Raw genomic sequence first — 21,577 nt, forward strand, 5'->3', positions numbered from 1 at the left:
GCATTCAGGAAACCAGTTCCTTCTTAGACAGGAATTTCCAAGGCCGCCTCTCATCAGTATAAGGCCCTTTGGTTTCAGAAGGCTTTGGTCGAACAAGCTTAAGGAGGCAATTCAAGGAGAAGAGTGACATTAGACTGGCTACGGACTGGGGTATGTGGGAGGACATCCCTTGCCCAATGCCACAATCCCAGGAAATAAACACAGAGGACCACTTGTTCCCTGCACTGCAGCTCTAAGAGTAAAAGAAGACTGAGGTAAGAGAAAGGGAGCAGGCAGGACAGAGTGAGAAAAGCATTGTTCTCTCCACATTATTGAATAATAATTGGAGAGCCTGCTATGTCAAGGTCCCTGCCTGCCTGATATTGCTATCGACTGCCCTTGGCAGCCACCTGAACCCCCTTTCCAGCCAATTGTAACATTTAGAAGTGAGGCAAATTTGTGATGAAGGATCTCCCTCCCACATAAGGGCCAACACCCTTCCGCTTGGGGAGAGAGGAATCCTCACAGAGATGGGAAGGGTACTGCTACACTTGAGACTAGGAGAGCTATGAAAAGCGGGGGGTGGGGTGGAGTTCTGAATGAGGCACATGCCTGTTGACAGCACAAAAGGAAAGCATGTTAGCAAAGGGGAAGGGGGGAATCAGACATGGCTGATGGAATGCTGGCTATTATGGCAAGGAGACAGAGAGGTTGGAGGTTGATGAGGAATGCTGTGGTATCAGCAAGCCTTCAACACTGAAAAGGTCCTGGGTGCTGATGGGCATTTGGGACTGGTCACTGAAAATCCTAGTGGGCTACTCCACTAGCAGGCACCAAACCATATTGAAGAGCTGGCCAAGAGCAGATGCCGAACAAGGACTTTCTGTGAGATGTCAGACGGTGCCCTGGCACTGAAGAGGATACCTGCCCCTCAAGGAGGGAAAATATATAACACCCAGCCATTCTGGGACTCCGTAGTCCCTGTTCCCCATCTTTTTTTTTTTTAACTCTAACAGGTCTTTTCTCCCTTAGGTCAATACTTTAATCCCAAAGTATTTGCGTAGTTGCTCCAGGAAGACAAAGGTGAGCACAGTATGAGGGACCAAGCGAATGCCAGCAGGAACAAGGCCCTAGAATATGAAAAGAGAGGGGAAAATCAGCTTTTGTCCACTGTGGAGTTTCAGCTGCATACAGTAGGCCTTCTCCAATACACATTGGCGCCAGAGTGAGGTGGGAATGGAGATTTTGCAGTATCCTTACCCTGCCACGCCCACCAAGCCACGGCCAAAGAACCGGTAGTAAAAAAAATTGAATTTCACCACTGGTATGGAGGCCAACACTTGCTAGGAATACATGAGAATATCAGAAATTCTAAGCAAATTTTTCTGCTCCTGTTTGATCAATATACTCCCGGTGGCTCCCATCTTCTCTTGTATTACCTTATAAAAAGCCAATGGCCCAAGCCTGGCCGTCTCCATTGCGCAGTGCATGACACCCTGAAACAAAATGGAAAGAACTCAGTGCAGGCTGATTTGACCCCATCTTCAGAACCCACCCACAAGGTTTTATCACTTAGCTTGTTAATGAAATTCAAGAACAGAACAATGCTGAAATCACAGGGCCGTGACGCCAAGTGGCAAAGGCCGCAATGCCTAGCCACTGGTGTTTAATGCGAGCACCTGCTCTCTAACGAATCAGAAAGCTGGCAGTCACCGCAAACTGATCACTCACCCGATATTCGCCTTGGGAATTCATAAGTCGTGTTTTTAGCACATCCAAGGGCTGACACAGGAATGTAGCACATCCTCCCTGCAGTTCGGAAAAAGAAAGATGATTGACTTTAAAATGATAAAGACAAGAAATTATGGGGGGTTTGAGATATATTCCCAGAATTGATTAAACATTGTTGATATTTGGCATTATTAGTAACTCCACATATTTGGAACATTAGGATGGAATAATGAGTAATTTGTAAAATATTAAATGATATTACCATATTTTTCGGAGTATAAGACTCACTTTTTTCCCTCAAAAAGAGGCTGAAAATCTGGGTTTGTCTTATACACTGAATGCAGCATTTTTTGCCTCCTGAAACCCTGCCCCCTTTACCAAAATGGCATGCAGGGCATGGATGCCCTTTAGGAAGCTTATAGAGTGCTCCTGAGAGCTGGAAGGTGGGGGGGTAAAATTGAGCAAAAAACGGGCCTTCAGAGAAGACTTCTTTTTCATTTTCAGCCTGTCTAACTGATTGTCTTTTAGTTCCAAGTAACTGGATAGCTGTAATAGCCTGTCTAAAGACAGTCATATTTTTCTAAAATACGATTGTCTTTAGGCAGGCAATTAAAATATTAAAATATGAACTAAAAGACAATCAGTTAGACAGGCTGAAAATGGAAAACAAGCGTTCTCTGACTTCACCCTCTTCAGATGTGTTCAACAACTACAACTCACATCATCCCAAGCAAGTTAGAACTTCTGGAGATATTGTATGATCTTTTATAGACCAATCAGAAACTTTGTTGCCCTCTAGAGCAGGGTTTTTCAAACTTGGCAACTTGACAGTGTGTGGACTTCAACTCCCAGATTTCCCCAGCCAACATACGGGCTAGGGAATTCTGGGAGTTGAAGTCTACATGTTTTTCAAATTGCTAAGTTTGAATGAACACTGAGACTCCTGCTAATCTGACCTCATTGCCTGAGACAGTTGCTCTTTTTGTCTTTGAAGTCATATGTAAATCCCATTTCTTATATGGCACTGTCTGTAGAGGTTACCCTTTAGGAGTGAGTTCCTATCTGCGTTGGTAGTGGTTCACTTCGCGCATGCGTAAGATGCACGCTGAGCATGCGTGCACAGTTCACTGCAAATAGTTATGCACAAAGACCACGAAAAACTAATAAACATGCTGGCAATGGCAGCGGAGACTGGGGAACCGGTTCGGGGGGTGGCCAGCCTAGGTCGCTGCCGTTTCTGCAACCCAGGCCAAATTACCACTAATAATTTGCCTGAACCGGTGTGAACCGGTAGAAACCCACCTCTGTTACTCTTCCCTTTTAATCATCTTTCCTTTGCCTTTATCAATTTGCAAATAAACCATGAATTCTGACACAGATGAGCCCCTTTGGGTGGTGAAGGACCATAGTTAAAACACTGTTAATTTTCACCTGTTTTCTAGCTAAAATAGTAAAAAATGTCCCTTGTTTTTAGAAATCCTGGTTGGGGAACCCCTCCAAAATCTGGAAAAAAAATGGGACTTTCTTGTCTATGACTTGGACAGCATAGTGTAAACCCAGACACTAGTTCATTAAATAAAGCTTGGTTAAATAAAACATAGCTTTGCAAAAACTGTGGATACCGCAGGTTTACTTTAGCAGCTGCTTAAAATAAGGAGGACTTGGGTCTGTGTAAATCAGAATAGCTTTTGATGCATAGTAATGTCAAAGTCTCCTCTCAAGTGTGACATTTAGACCTTGCATACTTTTAAAGCATCAGATAAGGGAGGAAAATAGCAATGCCAAATGCTTCTGTGTTTTATTTGGTAAGCCACCACCTGTATGCAGATATTCATCTCCTGCTTTAACCTTACAATGTGATTTTTCTTAATCAGCAGACATTTCCCTCTTAAAATTGAAATGTAGGAACAAGGTGCACAGAGCATGGAAAAAAACAACAACCTGGATCTATGAAGCAATCCCACCTACTCCAAGCCTTGGCAGCTCTGGGACAGAGGCTGTACTTCACCTTTCCGGGGAACCTTTGAACGTTAAGTGAAAGTAGCAAAAACGCTTACAAAGGCACACAAACACACACCCTAGCTGACTTTGCACCAACACAGATATATACACAGATATATACATACGGCTATAAAACTGGCCAGGAAATGTGTAAAAATATTGTCAGTGAGTAAACCGGTCCCAAGAACCAACTGCTTTGCCTGGTCATAGCAAGCGAGCTGCAAAGAAACAGAAAACAATAAGACTGTTTGTGAGCAGATTTGGAAACTAAGCAGAACGGGCTCAAACTTCTGCTAAACCCCAAGGGATCAGGTAGAACAAGGACATCAAGCACCTCCGTTATGAGTGTATGGGTTTTGAGTTTGGAGCCCCTAATGCAGGGGTGTCAAACTCGTGGTGGTGTCACGTGACGTATCAGGACATTGCTAAACAAGGTGTGGCGTGGCCAGCATATGACGCATCTGGCCCGCGGGCCGGGCGTTTGACAGTCCTGTCTTAATGGCTCTATGAAGAGCCTTTCCTTTCCCACTGGGTCTACCATAAAAACAAAGGTGCCAGAGGTCTGCAGTTGTTCAATATCAGAACATCTCACCAAGGTGTGCCTGGGCTGTTGACATTACATTCCCTGACCCTGTTGTGGCTTCAAAATTTCCCCAGGATGATGCCATCATACAGAGATAATTCCCCAAAGAAAAGGAGTACGACATGTCCTCCTCAAAGGTTAACCTTCCTCCTTCTGTAACCTTCTCCAGCCTTTTTTTTTTTTTTTTTGCAGTACCAGAAACACAGACAGAATACAAGGGATTACGGCCAGTTGGTTAAATTTTGTCTTCTTGAATGAAAAGCAGAGAAGAAAGAAGCTTTAAATACTTTAAATATCCTAAGAAGGAAAGCTGAAGTCATCTGGCTATTCATTCTGGTCACCATAGAATACACCATTCTTTCAGAGTTTAATAAGTTCTATACCCGTAGTTGAACCTATGGCACATGTGCCACAGGTGGCACGCGGAGCCATTTCTTAGGGCACGCGAGGTGTTGCCTGTCAGCTCCAGCACACATGTGTGCGTTGGCCAGCTGATTTTGGCTTTCATTTTTGTTTGTTTTTCGCCCTCCAAAGGCTTCCCCAAAGCGCAAACCGGAGGTTTGGGAACGGACTTCTGGTTTGCGCATTGGGCTGTTTTTCTCCCTCCGGAGGCTTCAAGGAAGCCCTCCGATTTTCTCCAGAGGGAGAAAAACGGCCCTACAGGCAACCTGGAAGTCCATTCCCGAACTTCTGGTTTGCGCATTGGGCTGTTTTTCACCCTCCGGAGGCTTCAGGAGGCTTCCCTGAAGTGGCCTCACAATTTCCCCAGGATGATGCCATCATACAGAGACAATTCCCCACAGAAAAGGAATATGACATCTCCTCCTCAAAGGATAATCTTCATCTTTTGGCACGCAATGGCAAAAAAGTTAGCCATCAATGTTCTGTACAATATAAGAATCTAAGACAGAGCTTTGCTTGATCAAAAGTGGCTACAGAATTTCCGTAACGGCTGACAAGCTGCCAATTTAAAATCCACAAGGACACAAATATTGAGTATTTGTTTTATTAATCAATTTTATATATATATATATATATATATATATATATATATATATATATATATATATATATATATATATATATATATATATATATATATATATATATATATATATATATATATATATATATATATATAAAATGTTTTTTTATTTGTGCTGATAAATAAATAAAGGGAGACTAGTATAGATCTATTTCAAGCTATTTAGCTCTCATCAGCTAGCCATACCCTTACTGGGATTTGAACCTGGGCTATATTGCATACTAGGCATACTAGGCAGAGATCTTAGCCATTAGGCCACAGGCTCTTATCCGTTATCAGCGATATATATATATATATATATATATATATATATATATATATATATATATATATATATATATATATATATATATATATATATATATATATATATATATATATATATATATATATATATATATATATATATATATCTCCTCTCATCTCACAAACAAGCGACTCTGGGCAGCGTGCAACAAAGCTAAAAACAGTTAATAAACAGCAATGACACTCAGTCTTATATGCTGCTTATATTTATACTTATATACTGCTTCACAATGCTTTTACAGCCCTCTCTAAGCAGTTTACAGAGTCAGCCTATTGCCCCTAACAATCTGGGTCCACATTTTACCCACCTCAGAAGGATGGAAGGCGTGAATTAGCCCTGCAGTACTGCATTCTAACCACAGCACCACTATGGCTCATACATTAAACACATTAAAAAGTATAAAAGCTAATACGAAGAATAGTAGCTGAAGACTTGTTAAGAAAAGTGGAACCACATCAACAGTTCACCTATTCCCCAACCCCAGAAAAGGGCTGCGCAAATAAGCAAAGCCCCGTCTGCGGGGTGAAGGCAGCATGTGAAACCATGTCCCCTCCAGTCTATGGAAAAACCTATCGGCATAGAACCATCCCTGGGGCCCAAAGGTTGGGGGCCACTGCCCTAGGCGACGGAATTATAACATGCCCTCTCTGCTGGATCTGATTGGATGGGCAGATGAATGAGGGAAGAGGTGATTCTCCAATAACCTTGGTCCCATGCCATGAAGGGCTTTATGACCCGCTTGTCAAAAGGTTGCAAAAGGTAATCACATGAACCCTGGAACACTACCCCGCCATAAATGTGAGGCAGTTGTTGAGCATCTAAATTTTGATCACGTGACCATAGGGATACTGCAACGGTCGTAATTGTGAAAAACAAACAGAGGTCACTTTTTTCAGTGCCATTCTAAATTTGAATGGCCATTAAATAAATGTTTGTATGTCAAGGATTGCCTGTCCTTGGGTTCTGATCCACCATCCAGCATTGTATGCAACTGATTTTTTTGTACAGGTAGTCCTTGACTTATGACCACAATTGAGCCCAAAATTTCTGTTGTTAAGCGAGACACTGAGTTTTGCTCCATTTTATGACCTTTCTTGCCTTGGTTGTTAAGTAAATCACTGCAGCTATTACAATAGTAATCCGGTTGTTAAGTGAATCTGGGTTCCTCATTGACGTTGCTGGTCAGAAGGTTGCAAAAGGTGATCACATGACCTTGGGACACTGCAACCGTCATAAACATGAATCAGTTGCCAAAAATCCGAATTTTGATCACATGATCATGGGGATGGATGCTGCAAAGGTCGTAACTGTGAGAAATGGCCATAAGTCACTTTTTTTGGTGCTGTTGTAATTTTGAATGGTCACTAAATGAACTGTTGTAAGTTGAGGACTACCTGTCTATTCTTGGCCTAGATCCTTGATGGCGAACCTATGGCACACGTGCAGCGTGGCTGCCCCCCCCCCCCCCGTGTGGCCCACGTTTGCTCCCAGGAGGATGCAGGGAGGCCTGCTAGGCCCAAAATGGGGCACAGGGTGTGCACACATGTGCGGGGAGACTGCGGGGTGGGGGTGTCACGCGCACATTGCATTATGGGTGTGGGCTTTTGGCATGTGATGACAAAAACGTTAGCCGTCACTGGCCTAGATGGACACACTTATTTATATTCAGAAGAGGATCACAGGCAACATTGACTCTGGATTCCTACCTGCCCAATGGTAACCAAGGCTCCTCTGCTGGATGCCATTGTTCCTCCTGAGAACAACTTCTTCACACCCTCTGCAAAGACAAAAGCCTGGAATTTACAGAATAGGGATTCAATTTTAATGGTGTTTTCCGCTTATCCTGGGCAGATGCAACTCCCCCTCCCCACAAGGCATCCTTCCAGAATAGCTATCTTCTATTATTCCCAAGGAAAAAGAACGGCAGAGTCTATTTACGAAAACACTTGGGGAGCAGAATGAACCAATCAGCAACACACATCCCAGACTGGATATAATGGCTATAAAAAGGTTAAACAGCTGTGTTTGAAAAGAAAGATGCCTCAATGTACGTAGCCACAATGAAAGAGGCAAACAAATACATCCACTGATGAAGATCCAGAGAAGATCCTATGAAATGCCTGTGGTGAAATCTAACCATAGCAAAGACGCTCTTGGCTAATACAAGAGCATTTTATATGCTCTGCCACGAATTCACTTTCAAAAATAACCCTGACCAATTTCACGTTCATTGCACTCCAACTGAGAGCTAATATCCTTGAGCAAAATAAGCTCTCTCTGACTTCTGGCTTCAAAGTGAGATTTGGATGGGACACCAGCTGTCATCTAGGACTACGCAGGCGATAAATCAGACACCCGGAAGGTGTTTGGAGAAAGATCGCTCAGTTCTCAAGAACCACAATCTGGATCTTAAGAAGGGCTTTGATTTTTACCTTCTATACTTGGCAACTGGTTTTCCCAGTTGCAATGTATGGCTGTGAAAGTTGGACCATACGAAAGGCCGAGCGCCAAAGAATTGAGGCTTTTGAACTATGGTGCTGGAGAAAACTCCTGCGAGTCCCTTGGACTGCAAGGTGATCAAACAGGTCAGTCCTAGAGGAGATCAACCCTGACTGCTCTTCAGAAGGCCAGATCCTGAAGATGAAACTCAAATACTTTGGCCACCTAATGAGAAGGAAGGACTCACTGGAGAAGAGCCTAATGCTGGGAAAGATTGATGGCAAAAGAGGAAGGGGATGGCAGAGAATGTGGTGGCTGGATGGAGTCACCGAAGCATAGTTGGCATGAGCTTAAATGGACTCCAGAGGATAGTAGAGGACAGGAACATTGCCCATGGGGTCGCAATGGGTCGGACTCGACTTCACAACTAAAAACAACAATACCTGGCAAAGAGACCTATTTTAACAGCCTCTGCCTCAAGATTAGTGCATGGTGTCTTTTGCCTATCCAGGTAGTCCTCAACTTATAACCATTCAGTGGCTATCTGAAGTTACAATGGCACTGAAAAAATTGACTCGTGATCAGTTTTCAAACTCATGACCATCGTAGCACCCCATGATCATGGGATCAAAATTTGGCTGCTTGGCAACTGGCATGTATTTATGATGGTTGCACCGTCCTGGGGGGTCATGTGATCACCATTTGTAACCTTCCCAGACAGGTGCCAACAAACAAAGTCAAGGGAGGGGAGGAGAGAAGCCAGATTTGTTTAATGACATGATTCACTTAACAACTACAACTGTGGCAAAATAGGTTGTAAAATGGGGCAAAACACATGGTGTCATGCTTAACAAACATGCAAGATTCGCTTAACAACAGCAAACAGAACTGCCACAATTGCTGTTGTAACTTGACCTAGTCAGATGATATCATGCTTTACGATCACTTAGTGACAGAGTTGCTGGTTCCAATGATCGGAGTGAGGACTACCTGCAATATTTTTCTAGAGCAGAGGTGGGGAACTATGGCCCCTTTATGAGTTGTGGACTTCGACTCCCAGGGTTCCTGAGCTAATATGGCTGAGTCAGGAATTCTGGGAGTTGAAGTCCACAACTCATAAAAGAGCCATATTCTATTCCCTATTCTAGAGGAAGGGACAAAGACAAAAGTGTCTAGGACCCACAAAAGTCATAAAGTAGCCCTCCCTAGAGGACCACTAGTTGCCTGCAAGTTCTACTATAGAGTGTTCTGCTCAGGGGACTCTTTTCCCCTTCAAGTAAGCTTAATTCAACAATAGCCTCCCAGAGCAGGGGTGTCAAACAGAGGTGGCATTCAGCAGGTTCTGACCAGTTCTGGAGAACCGGTAATTACAACCTCTGACTGACCCTGCCCACATCTATTCTCTGCCTCCCGAGTCCCAGCTGATCAGGAGGAAATGAGGATTTTGCAGTATCCTTCCCCTGCAGTGGGGAGGAAATGGGGATTTTACAGTATCCTTCTCTGACATGCCCACCAAGCCACGGCCACAGAACTGGTAGTAAAAAAAAATTGAATCCCACCACTGGTGTCAAACTCACGTTGTCATGTTGTCACATGATGTATCACAACTCCCCCCCCTTCGCTAAACCAGGGTGGGGGTGGCCAGAGTGTGATGCATCTGGCCTGTGGGCCACGAGTTTGACACCCCTGTCTTAAGAGTCACAATATATTTCGGCTGTACACTGATTACATTCTTACCTTCACGAAACACCCGGTACAGGCCATTCAAGGCATGGGAGTAGCTGGGAAACAGGAAGAGACAATCAACAGCTTTCATCAATATTCATGTAATTCTGAAAGGCACTTACTACCCCAGCTGGCAACTATCAAAGACTTTTAATTCGATTTTCTGTCTGATAGCTCTGACAGATGGGACTTGGGCATCTGTGGTGAGATTGCCACCAATTTAAAAGAGATCTTAGACTTGAGAGAATGGACATCTGAAGATCAATTTTGTTCCTCTGTGGTCATACATATTCAACAGGTGTTTTTTTTAAAACAGAGACAAGTCTCGTAGCCCTTCCTTCCCCCAATGCTCTTCTTTGCCTTCACATATTTGTTCACTTTTTGCATCTGACTACAGTCCTGATACTCACTTGCGTCGCAGATGTGCCGGCTGCTTAATGTCATTCTGCATCCTGGAAAAGAACATGACAGCAGTATTGAGACGTGGAAAAGTAAAAATATCTCTTCAAGCACCCCACCAAGTATAGCTTTGTTTGCTCCAAATGACTTTACGAAGTAGAGACACTTGAACAGGGGTGTCAAACTCGCATCATCACAGTGTCATCATGTGATTGGTTAGACGTGCTGCATTGCTGCCACGACGCCCGATCGGCTGGGCATTTTGGGTTTCTTAAGACCTTACACTTAACCAATCAACAGTTTTGGTGGCCTCGCATGAAGGGGGACATAGAGGATTATTGCAGAGCTGCGTCATATTCACCACCATGAAAAAATGGCAAGGGAAACCTCCCGGCCTTTTACAGCCAGTAACAGCTCCCGTCCAACCATGGGAAGTAGTAGCCATGGACTTCATTGGGGACTTACTGGAAAGCCAGGGCAATACAGTGATCTGGACGGTTATCGACCTGTTCTCAAAACAAGCTCATCTTGTGGCTTGGTCTGGCCTTTTGTCAGCCAGAAAGCTAGCAAAACTGTTTGTCGCTAATATATATTGACTCCACGGCATTCCGAGGAGGATAATCTCTGACCAGGGGGTACAGTTCACCGCCAGTTTCTGGCGTAGTAGCTTCCCCTGCTGGAATGGTATCCCGGGGCCGCCAAGCATGCAGGTGGTAACATTGCAACTTTTTCCTCCTTCGCTAAACTGGTGTGGGTGTGGCCAGCGCATGACGCATCTGGTCTGCAGGCTATGTGTTTGACAGCCCAATACTACGATATACAAAGAGTGCAGATTTCACCAAATTGTAGCCTTGCTTTTGGCAAAATAAAATCCTTCACTACCCTCCTCTAATTTAGGATCCTCCCAAGGATCAATCCACTGAGTTCTGGGGAGACGAAAAAAGAAAAACTGACCTGACATTCACCATGTCAGCTGGGGTCCCCACGAATCCACCAGTAAATCCTGCAACCAAAGGACATCAGATGAAAAATGACTGCCCAGCCTGATATGACCTCACCCTTCTTTCTGTACTTGCCAAGTCCCAGCTCACCTCCTACTGCACCTAGCAGCACCTTCTGATAGAAGGGCATTGGCCCCTGGGCACCCTGGCTCAAGCTGTCTCGCACCGTCTCATAGATGGCAAAGCGGGTGAGAGAGTATGTCATCTGAAGAAGCAGAAAAGAGTCACAAGAGGAAGGGGCAACTGCTCATCAGTCTATAGAGATTCTCAGTCATCCTGGTTGTCCCAAAGGTGCTTTTTCAGGAGGCAACTGGACTTTGTTTTTTCTTTGAAAACATTGAATGAGGAGCGAAACATCTTCAAAAAAGAAAACCACCCAAGAAAGTCCAGTTGACTCCTGAAATAGCACCTTTGGGGCAACTGCTCATCAGAATCACAAATATCCCTTGTTCGCAAGCCACATGCAAGCTCTTCCCCCTCCTCCTTTACCTGTGCTGATTCCTCCTAACTGCAGTGCCCAAATTGGGCAGCAATAACATTTAGCTATTTGTAAATAGAAAAATAAGCAAATGAAGTTTATTAAGGAAGTGTGACATGCCTGTTCTACTTCTGTGCCCTAACATTCTTGGTATACCCCACCCAAAGATGGAAAAGAATGGAGTCGAAGTTTTGCCTGCTGTTTATTATTATTATTATTATTATTATTATTATTATTATTATTATTATTATTATTATTATTATTATTATTATTATTGTTTTAAAAAAAGTTGCCCTGCCTAATTTTGTCATGCTTGTAAAAATATATTGCAAGTATGGCTGCAAGCGAACCTACCTTTGCCCCTCAGATCCTGCTTAATGATGAAAATCACAAACACTAGCATTACAACTGGCATAATATAGAATGACTGATTTAGGCTACAGAATCAGTCTCTGCAGGGTATTTATGCAGCATGTGAAAAAAACAACCAAGATCTCAAGGTGGGAAAGAAAAAGCTGTCACTGTCAAAATATTACGAAGTGGAAATAATTAATTGCTGCAGCTCCAAGTTTATTCCCATCTGCACATATTACCTACTAAACTCCGGAAACACACGTGTTTATTTCAGAAATTTCCATAACTAGAGTTTGCCTGATCTACCAATATGGCTATGGGTAGTCAACACTATTCTATTTTCATCATTAGTGTTTCACAGACATTTTGTTACAATTCTACAATTTCAGAGAGTGCATCAAATTCTTAAATGCTTGGTTGGGAGCATGAATGTCATCAGAATGCTCAACATGGATTTTTAGGAGAGAATGCTGGACAGAAGTGCAGAATTCTCATTGCCAATGATGACAGCAAGAAGCTGGCACAGGACTCAACGCGCAGGATGGCAGATGATGAGGTGAACCATCTTAGCAGCAGCCAAACACTCACTTGTCGGCAAAGCGAGGCACTGAGCCCATTGTAGAGAGCCAGAAAACCATCGTTGCGAATCACACGTAGCGCCATCCCTGTCATGCGCATCTTCACTTCCTGCTGAGTTTGCAGATGAACCTAAGCAGAAGTGGCAGAGAGGTCAGGTTGGCGTTTTTCTGGATCTCGTTTGCTGAGGGGCATCCCAGGCCAAATAAGAAGGCACTGAAACACTCCGGATCCAAGAAGCCCATAACAGCCTTTATCTCCTCTATCACAAGGTCCCACAAGCTCATATTAACATTCACTTTGAACCCTGTACTCAGAGGATTAATAGGGCTGGATTCCACTGGCTCATACTTAAAGAGGACATTTTGCCCTGGCCCTAAAGACAAAAGATTCCCAGTAGCTATGTCTGATCTCTCCAGTTTCACATAAGAAATAATATCGGTAATTCAGTGGTGCAATTCAGCTGGTTCTATCCAGTTTGGGCAAACCGGTAGCGGCAGCGGCGGGAGGCTCCACCCACCCGCCTGGACACCATCACATCCCATTTTTGACGCTCTGTGCATGCGCGCTCACATTTGCAAACCAGTAATGATGGTAAGCTGATTTCACCCCTGCAATAATACCTTTGATCTAGAAATTTAGGATAAAAACATTTGGATTCCTTTCCTTCCTGTCTAAAAGGGATTGTTAACCGCTCAAATGGAAATATCTATCCCATGGGTCTCCAACCTTCTGGGTTGCCTGGACAGCATTGAGTGAGGAGGGATTGTCTTGGGCCGCATTTAAAATATATATTATAGTTAATGTATATAAATAGTGTTAAAAGTTTATCATCTCGTGGGGGCCATATGACAGCCTGTGGGTTGGGCATACCTGATCTAGCCAGAAGCACCAAGTTCTAGTTCTCAGCCACAACCGTTCCAATTTCATCTTCTCCTTCTTTTGATAGAGCTCTGTCTTGCATTCCTCACTGCATATCTAATTAGCAGTTTATTTTGGATGTTTTAATAGTGAAAAGCAAACAACATGTCCTTCAGCCAGTGCAAAGGAGCCCAAGGTTTGCACAGGACTCAGCAACACTGAAAGCTTGTTAAGCTATCCAGTTCTGCAGGATGGAAATCCAACTTAAAAGTTGCTCCCAGATAACTATTCTATTCTGTGCTGCTATGGGGCAACTCAAGTTAATAATAATACAACCACGCAAAAGTTCTAGGTCAGTGATTGCGAACCTTTTTTGGTTCGCGTGCCATAAGGGGGAGGAGCACAAGGGGGTCGTGCATGGGCGTGCCACACCCATAATGCAATGCACGACCCTCCCAGTGCGCATGTGTGTATGAGGGGTGCTCCCCCCCATTTTTCCATGCTTTTTTCACCCTCCCCAGGCTCCAGAGGCTTTATAGGAGCCTGGGAAGGGCAAAAACAGCTTCCCTCGCTCCCCCGCAGGCCCTCTGGAGGCTTCAGGGACCTTCAGGAGGCTTCCCTGAAGCCTCCGGAGCACTTAAACCGACCCTACGAGCAAAGTGGAAGTCCATTCCCGAACTTCCTGTTTGCCCATAGGGCCGGTTTTCTGTGCTCCGGAGGCTTCAGGGAAGCTCCTGGACCCTCTGGAAGGCCTCGGGGGGTGGAGACTCTCTTCGCCCTCCCCAGGCTCCTATAAAGCCTCTGGAGCCTGACGAGGGCAAAAAATGGCTTTAAAAAAGGCTGAACTTAGCTGGCCAGCACACGCATGCCATAAGTTCGCCATCCTGGTTCTAGGTGAAAGGCCCCCAAAGTTAATCAAACAACATAGTAGCGTTGTTTGGCTTGCTGATTACTCTTCCCCCTGTACAACAGCGGTTCTAACCTTTCCAGCTTGGTGGAGCTGCACATGGTGTGTGTGTGTGTGTGTGTGTGTGTGTGAGAGAGAGAGAGAGAGAGAGAGAGAGAGAGAGAGAGAGAGTGAGAGAGAGAGATGCACGCATGCACAGAACTCCATGTGTGTGAGCAAAAGAGCTTCGCTTGTGCATGTGCTTGGCCAATCTCTCCCGTGGCCCGGTTTTGAACAGACCGCAGACCAGTAGTGGGCCATACCCCTGCTGTAGGAGGAGGAGAGCCAAACAAGACAAGGAGGCAAATATATGGCATGTACTGTATGAGATGCCAGGAGAAAACACAAGTACTCTCAGTCTAGCAGCACAAATGCTCTTCCATTCCACCCAGTATAAGAGGAGTCCTAACTGCAGTGGCTAAGACGCTGAGTTTGTCGATCTGAAAGGTTGGCAGTTCAGTGGTTTGAATCCCTAGTGCCACCTAACAGAATGAGCTCCCGTTACTTGTCCCAGCTTCTGCCCACCTAGCAGTTCGAAAGCATGTAAAAATGCAAGTAGAAAAATAGGGACCACCTTTGGTGGGAAGGTAACAGCATTCCGTGCGTCTTTGGCATTTAGTCATACCGGTTAAATGACCATGGAACTGTCATCAGACAGCACTAGCTTTTCAGTTTAGAAACGGAGATGAGCACCATCCCCTCGGGAACAATTAGCATGTATGCGCTAGGGGAACCTTTACCTTTACCTTAAAGATAGAAAGCCCAACGTGTAGCTGAGAACAGGCACTTGGATGCAATCCCCTGAGACTTCTATCAATGTGGTTCATCAATTAAGACTAATATCTAGTTCATCTACTTTAACTAATCAATGTCTAGAAGTAGCCTGCGATGAGAATATGTATTAGATGAAACTACAGAAGAAGTAGCTGCTCAAGAGAGGGCAATGAAAAGTTAGCCCTGACTAAAATGGGCATTGCACCAATTTTTTTTTTAATGGTAGTCCAAAGATCTATTGTAAAGCATGAAATTGGAATTTGCTCCTTAAGGTCAGGAACACAGAGGGAACACATGCAGCAGGAGGAGAAATTCTGCACAAAAGTTAGCACTTTTGTGCTGACTAGAAGGTGCCAACAGCCAGGCAATGACAAGCAAATGGAAACTTTCCTCCACATAGACCACACTTAAGTGGGCCAAATGTCTGAGAAGAGGAAAGCATGAGTGAGATTATAGAACTGGTTTGATCTGGAAACGCTCTGGAGGCTGGATATGGAAACTTCAAAGCCCTCAAAGCACCTGTTCCAAAGCAAATTGCCTTTTGAGGAGCCTGACTAATTTATGCCACCTCTATTCTTTTCTATGGGTTGACCTTGATAAGTGTCCCAAGGATATAACAGAGCACGGTTAATGTTCTGCAACAGATACCACTGTTGTTCACTCAGTCTTCTGCATCCTTTTGCTCTCCATAGGCAACCATCTGAATTTCTGGCAAGCATGGCCAAAAAAACCCCAGCAACAGGCAGCTTTAAGAACAACCATAGAATGCAATGTAGAAAGAATAGGAGTGCAGAATGTTTTGGCCAGGTCTAGAAACCATCATGCTCTGAAATTCACCTCCTCTGCTAAAGATTCCTGTTCTTAATTGAGACATTTGTTAAGTGAGTTTTGCCCCATTTCACGACATTTCCTGCCAGTTGTTAAGCGAATCAGCACAGTTGGTAAATTAGTCACATGGTTGTTAAGTGAATCTGACTTCCCCATTGACTTTGCTTGTCAGAAGGTCGCAAAAGGTGGATCACGTGGCCTCAGAACACAGCAACCATCATAATTATGAGTCAGTTTCCAAACATCTGAATTTTGATCCTAGGACCATGGAGATGCTGCAAAGGTTGTAATGATGAAAAATGGTCATAAGACACATTTCTTAGTGCCACTGTAACTTTGAACAGCCACTAAGTGTTATAAGTCGAGGACTACCTGTATTTTAAGGGGAAATGCTTCAGGTGCAATTCTGGTATATCAGCTAAGAACTGAGGCTTGTATTCAAAGACAGGAAGATGACTCTCACAATCAAGCAATAAAATTTCCAAGCTAAAAAAAATAATTGAGGATTCCTAAAAAAAAAAAAGGTAATCCTCGATTTACGACAGTTCATTTAGTGACTGTTTGAAATTACAAAGGTACTGAAAAAAGGAATTGACCATTTTTTCTCCTTATAACTGTTGCAGCATTGCCGTGGTTATGTGATCAAAATTCAAACGCTTGGCAACTGGCTCAAATTTATGACAATTGCAGTGTTATGTGATCCCCTTTTGCGACTTGCTGACAAGTGAAGTCCATGAGGAAGCCAGATTTACTTAACAACTATGTTACTAACTTAACAACTGCACTGATTCACTTAATAACTGTGGCAGGAAAGGTTGTAAAAAGGGGGAAAACTCACTTTATAAACGTCTCACTTAGCAACAGAAATTCTGGGCTTAGTTGTGGTCATTAGGTTGCGGGCATTAAAACTACAGCTAGTACCAGGATCTGTTGCTTTGTGAAGAAATATTTTTGTACATTAATTACATCAGAAAAGGTGAAAGTTCTTTCAGAAGCCTTCAGTCAATGACCTAGTAGAGGAAGTCTTGGTCAAGGAGCCTTTAGTGAGGAATTTGAAAGTGCCTTCAAGTTATCGCAACATCAAAGTCAAGCACTAAGGCAAAGAAATGTGTTCATGGCCTCTTTAACATTTTTGTAGCTTTTCTACTTCCCACAATGCTTTAATAGTGATGAAGTTGGGCAATACTTTCTTGCTTCAACCACCTGAAAGTTGCTGGACTAGATCTAGAAGAAAAGCTTATATAGCCAATAAGAGAGAGTGCAGAGAAGAGCAACAAAGATGATTTTGATTTTTTTTTTATTTTTTGATTTTATTTAGCATTTATAGGCCGCCCTTTTCCCTGAGGGGACTCAGGGCGGCTTACAATAGTAAGGGAGGGGAGTGAAAGACAAAATACAAAAGAAAATGTGAAATAACTAAAAAGTACTAAAACACAACATTCACTCAGTATTCGGGAGGGGCAAGAAAATTTATCCCTAGGCCTGACGGGCTAGCCAGATCTTGAGGGCTGTACGGAAGGCCTGGACTGTGGTCAGGGTACGAATCTCCACGGGGAGATTGTTCCATAGCGTCGGAGCAGCAACTGAGAAGGCTCTCCTCCGGGTGGTCGCCAGTCGGCACTGACTGGCGGATGGAATACGGAGGAGGCCCGCTCTGTGCGATCTGATGGGACGCAGGGAGGTTATTGGCAGAAGGCGGTCTCTCAGATAGTCAGATCCACTACCATGGAGCGCTTTATGGGTGGTAAGTAAGACCTTGAATTGCACCCGGAGATCTACAGGCAGCCAGCGCAGCTCGCGGAGGATAGGTGTTATGTGGGCGAACCGAGGTGCGCCCACAATCACTCGCGCGGCCGCGTTCTGTACTAGCTGAAGTCTCCGGGTGCTTTTTGATTAGGGGACTGGAGGCTAAAACATATGAAGAACGGTTGCAGGAACTGGGCATGTCTAGTTTAATTAAAAGAAGGGCCAGAGAAGACATGAGAGCAGTGTTCCAATATCTCAGGGGTTGCCACAAAGAAGAGGGAGTCAAACTATTCTCCAGGGCACCTGAGGGCAGGACAAGAAGCAGTGGGTGAAAACTAATCAAGGAGAGAAGCAACTTAGAATTAAGGAGAAATTTCCTGACAGAGAACAATTAACCAGTAGAACAAGTTGCCTCCAGAAGTTGTGACAGCTCCCACACTGGAAGTTTTTAAGAAGATGCTGGATATCCATTTGTCTGAAGTGGTGTAGGATTTCCTGTCTGAGCAGGGGGTTGGACTAGAAGACCTCCAAGGTCCCTTCCAACTCTCTAATTCTATTCTATTCCATTCCATTCTAAGAGGCAGCCCCAGCATCGCACCACAGGGGGAAAGGGGGAGGTGTCTGCCTCTCGCACAGTCAATTAGGGATTTCTGTACATTTCTCGGCAGCAAAGAGATAAATGGAATCAGGCAATGCAAGTGAGCAAAATATAAACTGATAGCAAACAGCCTTCCTTACTAGCACTGATGACGTTACCCAGTTAGGGTAATGAAACGTCTGCAAGAAAACAAGCAAGCTCAGGGAGCACCAAGGAGCCCTCATTTCAACCCCCAGCTACAAATATTTGACTTTATTGGCAGGCAGCGCTTCCTTAGGACTAAAGGGCGCCGAAATGGCAGCTGGGCAACCATTGCAGCTATGGTAACAGAGATCCGCCTCCGGCCACACCACGCATTTGCCCCAGGTAGCGGCCCCAACAGGGCTTCCCGGCGGGCCCTGAACTGATCAAGGAAGTAGCTGCAGGAAAGACTTCAGTGCAGCCTGCTGTGCATCGGCTGCAGGACGAGCAAGCGACTGAGTAAGAAAGCCTCCTCCTTCCCTGCTGCTTCCCTCCCTTGCCCGGACGCACCTTGAGTAAATCCAGCGGGTGCGTGCAGCATGCCGCCCCGCAAGAGGCCAGGCCCCCGAAGTACCAGCGGGACACGCGTTTCTCTACCATCCTGCCGGCGAGACTTCTGCCTTCGGCGATCCTTCCCCTCCCTCCGTCTTTCGGATCCGGCAAGCCCCGCCTCCGCCCCGCACGTCCGACCGAGGCGGTCTTAAACGGGCAACGCCGAGAGCGACGGAGGAGGAAGAGCTTAAAAGAGCAACCGGGGAGGCCGAAGGTGCGCAGCTTGTAGGAGGGGCCAGGTGTTTCCCGGGCTTCTTTCGCGAGAGGGACTCGAATTTGCGGGATGATTGGCATTAAAGACTAAAGCGGCTCCGAAGACCTTTTCACACCAAGCCGCAGAACTCTTTTTCCTACGGACATTTGTAAGAGGCCGCCTAAGGACTATTTTATGACGTTGTGAGATAGATTAAGAAAGTGTCGAGTCTTAACAACCGCATTGATTTTTTTTCTTCTTCAAATAGTCTTAAAAGAAAAACTGTGGTTACTCCATCACTGGAGATTTTCAAGAAGAGACTGGACAACCGTTTCTCTGGAATGATAGGGTCTCCTGCTTGAGCAGGGGGTTGGACTAGAAGACCTCTAAGGTCACTTCCAACTCTGTCATTCTGTAATTGTTATTCTGAAAGGCTCAGTCCACACCGGTTCATCTGTGGTTGTAAACCTCCCACTTGGGTGAGATGGGTTGGGTGGAAATTAAATAAATAAATGCTTTTCCTGGGGTTGGCACAAAGTCTTTCACACAATTCCATGTGTTTTCATATGGCCGACTTCGTACAAGGAGGCACAATTGAGATCATGGAATAGGCCCATGGAATTACTGCTTTCTGAAATTAACATTTAGGTTCACTGTGCAGCTTTTATATCACTTTGTTGGTATTAGGAGCCTTTACAATGCAAGCTAACAGGCGAGGCCTTTGGGACAAGATAGTGATCAACAAATAACATTGGCATTTGCAAATGCCCAATAAATTTATAAATTTACTGGCAAATGTCCAATAAATTTATAAAACCTGTTTCCCAACTCTTAAAAACACTGTTCATTTTGCTTCACCCAATCAGGAAAAAAAATCAGTCTTGTTGCAGATTTGGGGTTAATCAGGATCTTCTTTAAATTATAGCATACTTCCTAGACTGCTTGTGTTCTTGCCTTTACTACATTGGCTGGTAATATATAGGCATGATTGCTTCCCCATTTCATTCTTTTTTTCCTTCCTGTTGAAGATCTTTCATTTGTTTAGGAGTAATCCTAAAATGTTTATGCCACAGTAAATGTATTTATGGTATCATAAAATCTGTAAATGTTTTGGAGCAAGTCTTGCAGGTCTACCTGGGAAAGTTTGGTAGGAAATTAAAAATTCAGCTTTAGTTTTCATTGCATTGCTGTTTCACCAAACTATTGAACTTAAAAGCCTCTTCCTGCAATTCCATCTTTCTTGTGTATACAAGCTGCCCTCTTGCAAAGCTGGCTCCCTTTAGATAGTTACATAGTTGTACTCCATACATCAGTCTTCTTTTAACAGATGTTCTACAGATCTACTGGCTATAGCTTTTCTAACTCCTACTGCATTGCCTTTGGCATAGCAATCTGAACATTGTATATCCTGCAGCAAAGTCTTCTTCAAGGCTCCTAAGAGGGCATTCATTTTGCATGATTTACTGAATAAAGATGTGCAAAACTTCCATAGTTGTACTGTTTTATATCTGAAACAATTATTTTGAAATAGGCGTAATCATTTCAGAACTGTTTCAAGTCCAAAATGCTTCAGCCTGTTTCAGACTTGAAGCAATACACATTAGAAACATTTTGCACACAATTGCTCGATTCCCCCCCCCCAGTAGCAGAGTGTTAATTCTTCAATTTAACCAGGGATGCCATTTATAATTTTACCTTCTATGTAAAAAAAAATACCTTGCTCTTTCTCAATTAATAGAATAAGAGATGGAAGGGATCTTGGAAGTCTTCTAATCCAACTCACTTCTCACTATATCAGACAAATGGTTGTCCAATCTCTTCTTAAAAACCTTTAGCGATGGACCACCCATAATTTCTGAAGGCATGCCATTCCAAATTGCTTTAGCAGCACCCACAAATGCATTAAGAGAAATGGGATAGTTTTATATGTTCTGAGTAATCTTACTGCCTTATCACAGACAACAGAAAAAAAACCCAATATTTAAGATGAAACATTCCATTCATACTCTTTATCATCTCCATCATTCCAGTCTTGAATGATGTATTTGCTGTTTTCCAATGTTTGTTGCAGATCCTAACTAGCAATATCTGTGATAGAATAATTGCTAAAAGTGTGCTCCTTTGCGGAAATTCATTCATGTCTTCATGGTTGCATCTGTAAAAAGGCAATGTTATTTACAGGGCTTCAGCAATCTTGAAAATATTTGAGGTGTGTAAGCACAGAAGATACATTTGTGTACGTAAATTTTGGAGGTAGTATAATATTTGGCATTGTTTATTGCATTAATATAGTAGAAAATGCCCAATAAATTTATTGGTTAGTAAAACCTGTTTCCCAACTTTTAAAAATTATCCACTTCCAAGCTATCTTCGAGAAAAGCATGAAAAATGACAGTAAGAGAAAGATGTTTCAAATTGTTCCTGTCTTTAAAGCCTCACT

The 21,577-nt window shown here is 43.8% G+C and overlaps 1 protein-coding gene across 1 annotated transcript; it reads right to left on the minus strand.

The window, feature by feature from the left end:
- Positions 1-459: 459 nt before the first annotated feature.
- SLC25A10 (solute carrier family 25 member 10) lies at positions 460-19,059 on the minus strand. Its single transcript, XM_014061391.2, has 11 exons — positions 18,903-19,059; positions 12,631-12,750; positions 11,301-11,415; positions 11,164-11,212; positions 10,221-10,262; positions 9,823-9,866; positions 7,353-7,423; positions 3,837-3,929; positions 1,711-1,788; positions 1,419-1,475; positions 460-1,109 (listed from the first exon to the last, which is right to left on the minus strand). Exons 1-11 carry the CDS (start codon positions 18,990-18,992, stop codon positions 1,008-1,010), a joined length of 861 nt encoding a protein of 286 aa, XP_013916866.1. The 5' UTR covers positions 18,993-19,059; the 3' UTR covers positions 460-1,007.
- Between the last annotated feature and the right edge of the window lie 2,518 nt (positions 19,060-21,577).

The sequence above is a fragment of the Thamnophis sirtalis genome, unplaced genomic scaffold (genome assembly GCF_051295495.1).
Source record: "Thamnophis sirtalis isolate CommonGarterSnake01/CBP01778 unplaced genomic scaffold, rThaSir2_p1.2 scaffold_3, whole genome shotgun sequence".
Classification (NCBI taxonomy): domain Eukaryota; kingdom Metazoa; phylum Chordata; class Lepidosauria; order Squamata; family Natricidae; genus Thamnophis; species Thamnophis sirtalis.

What these genes read in the sequence shown, in the direction of transcription:
- SLC25A10 (XM_014061391.2), bottom strand. Translation starts at nt 18,992, where the DNA reads ATGGTAGAGAAACGCGTGTCCCGCTGGTACTTCGGGGGCCTGGCCTCT. An exon ending in GTACCGGGTGTTTCGTGAAG is followed by an intron (nt 7,424 to 9,822) that starts GTAAGAATGTAA and finishes TTGTCTTTGCAG; the next exon opens with AGGGTGTGAAGAAGTTGTTC. An exon ending in TCCTGGCCAGTTTTATAGCC is followed by an intron (nt 1,789 to 3,836) that starts GTATGTATATAT and finishes TCCGAACTGCAG; the next exon opens with GGAGGATGTGCTACATTCCT.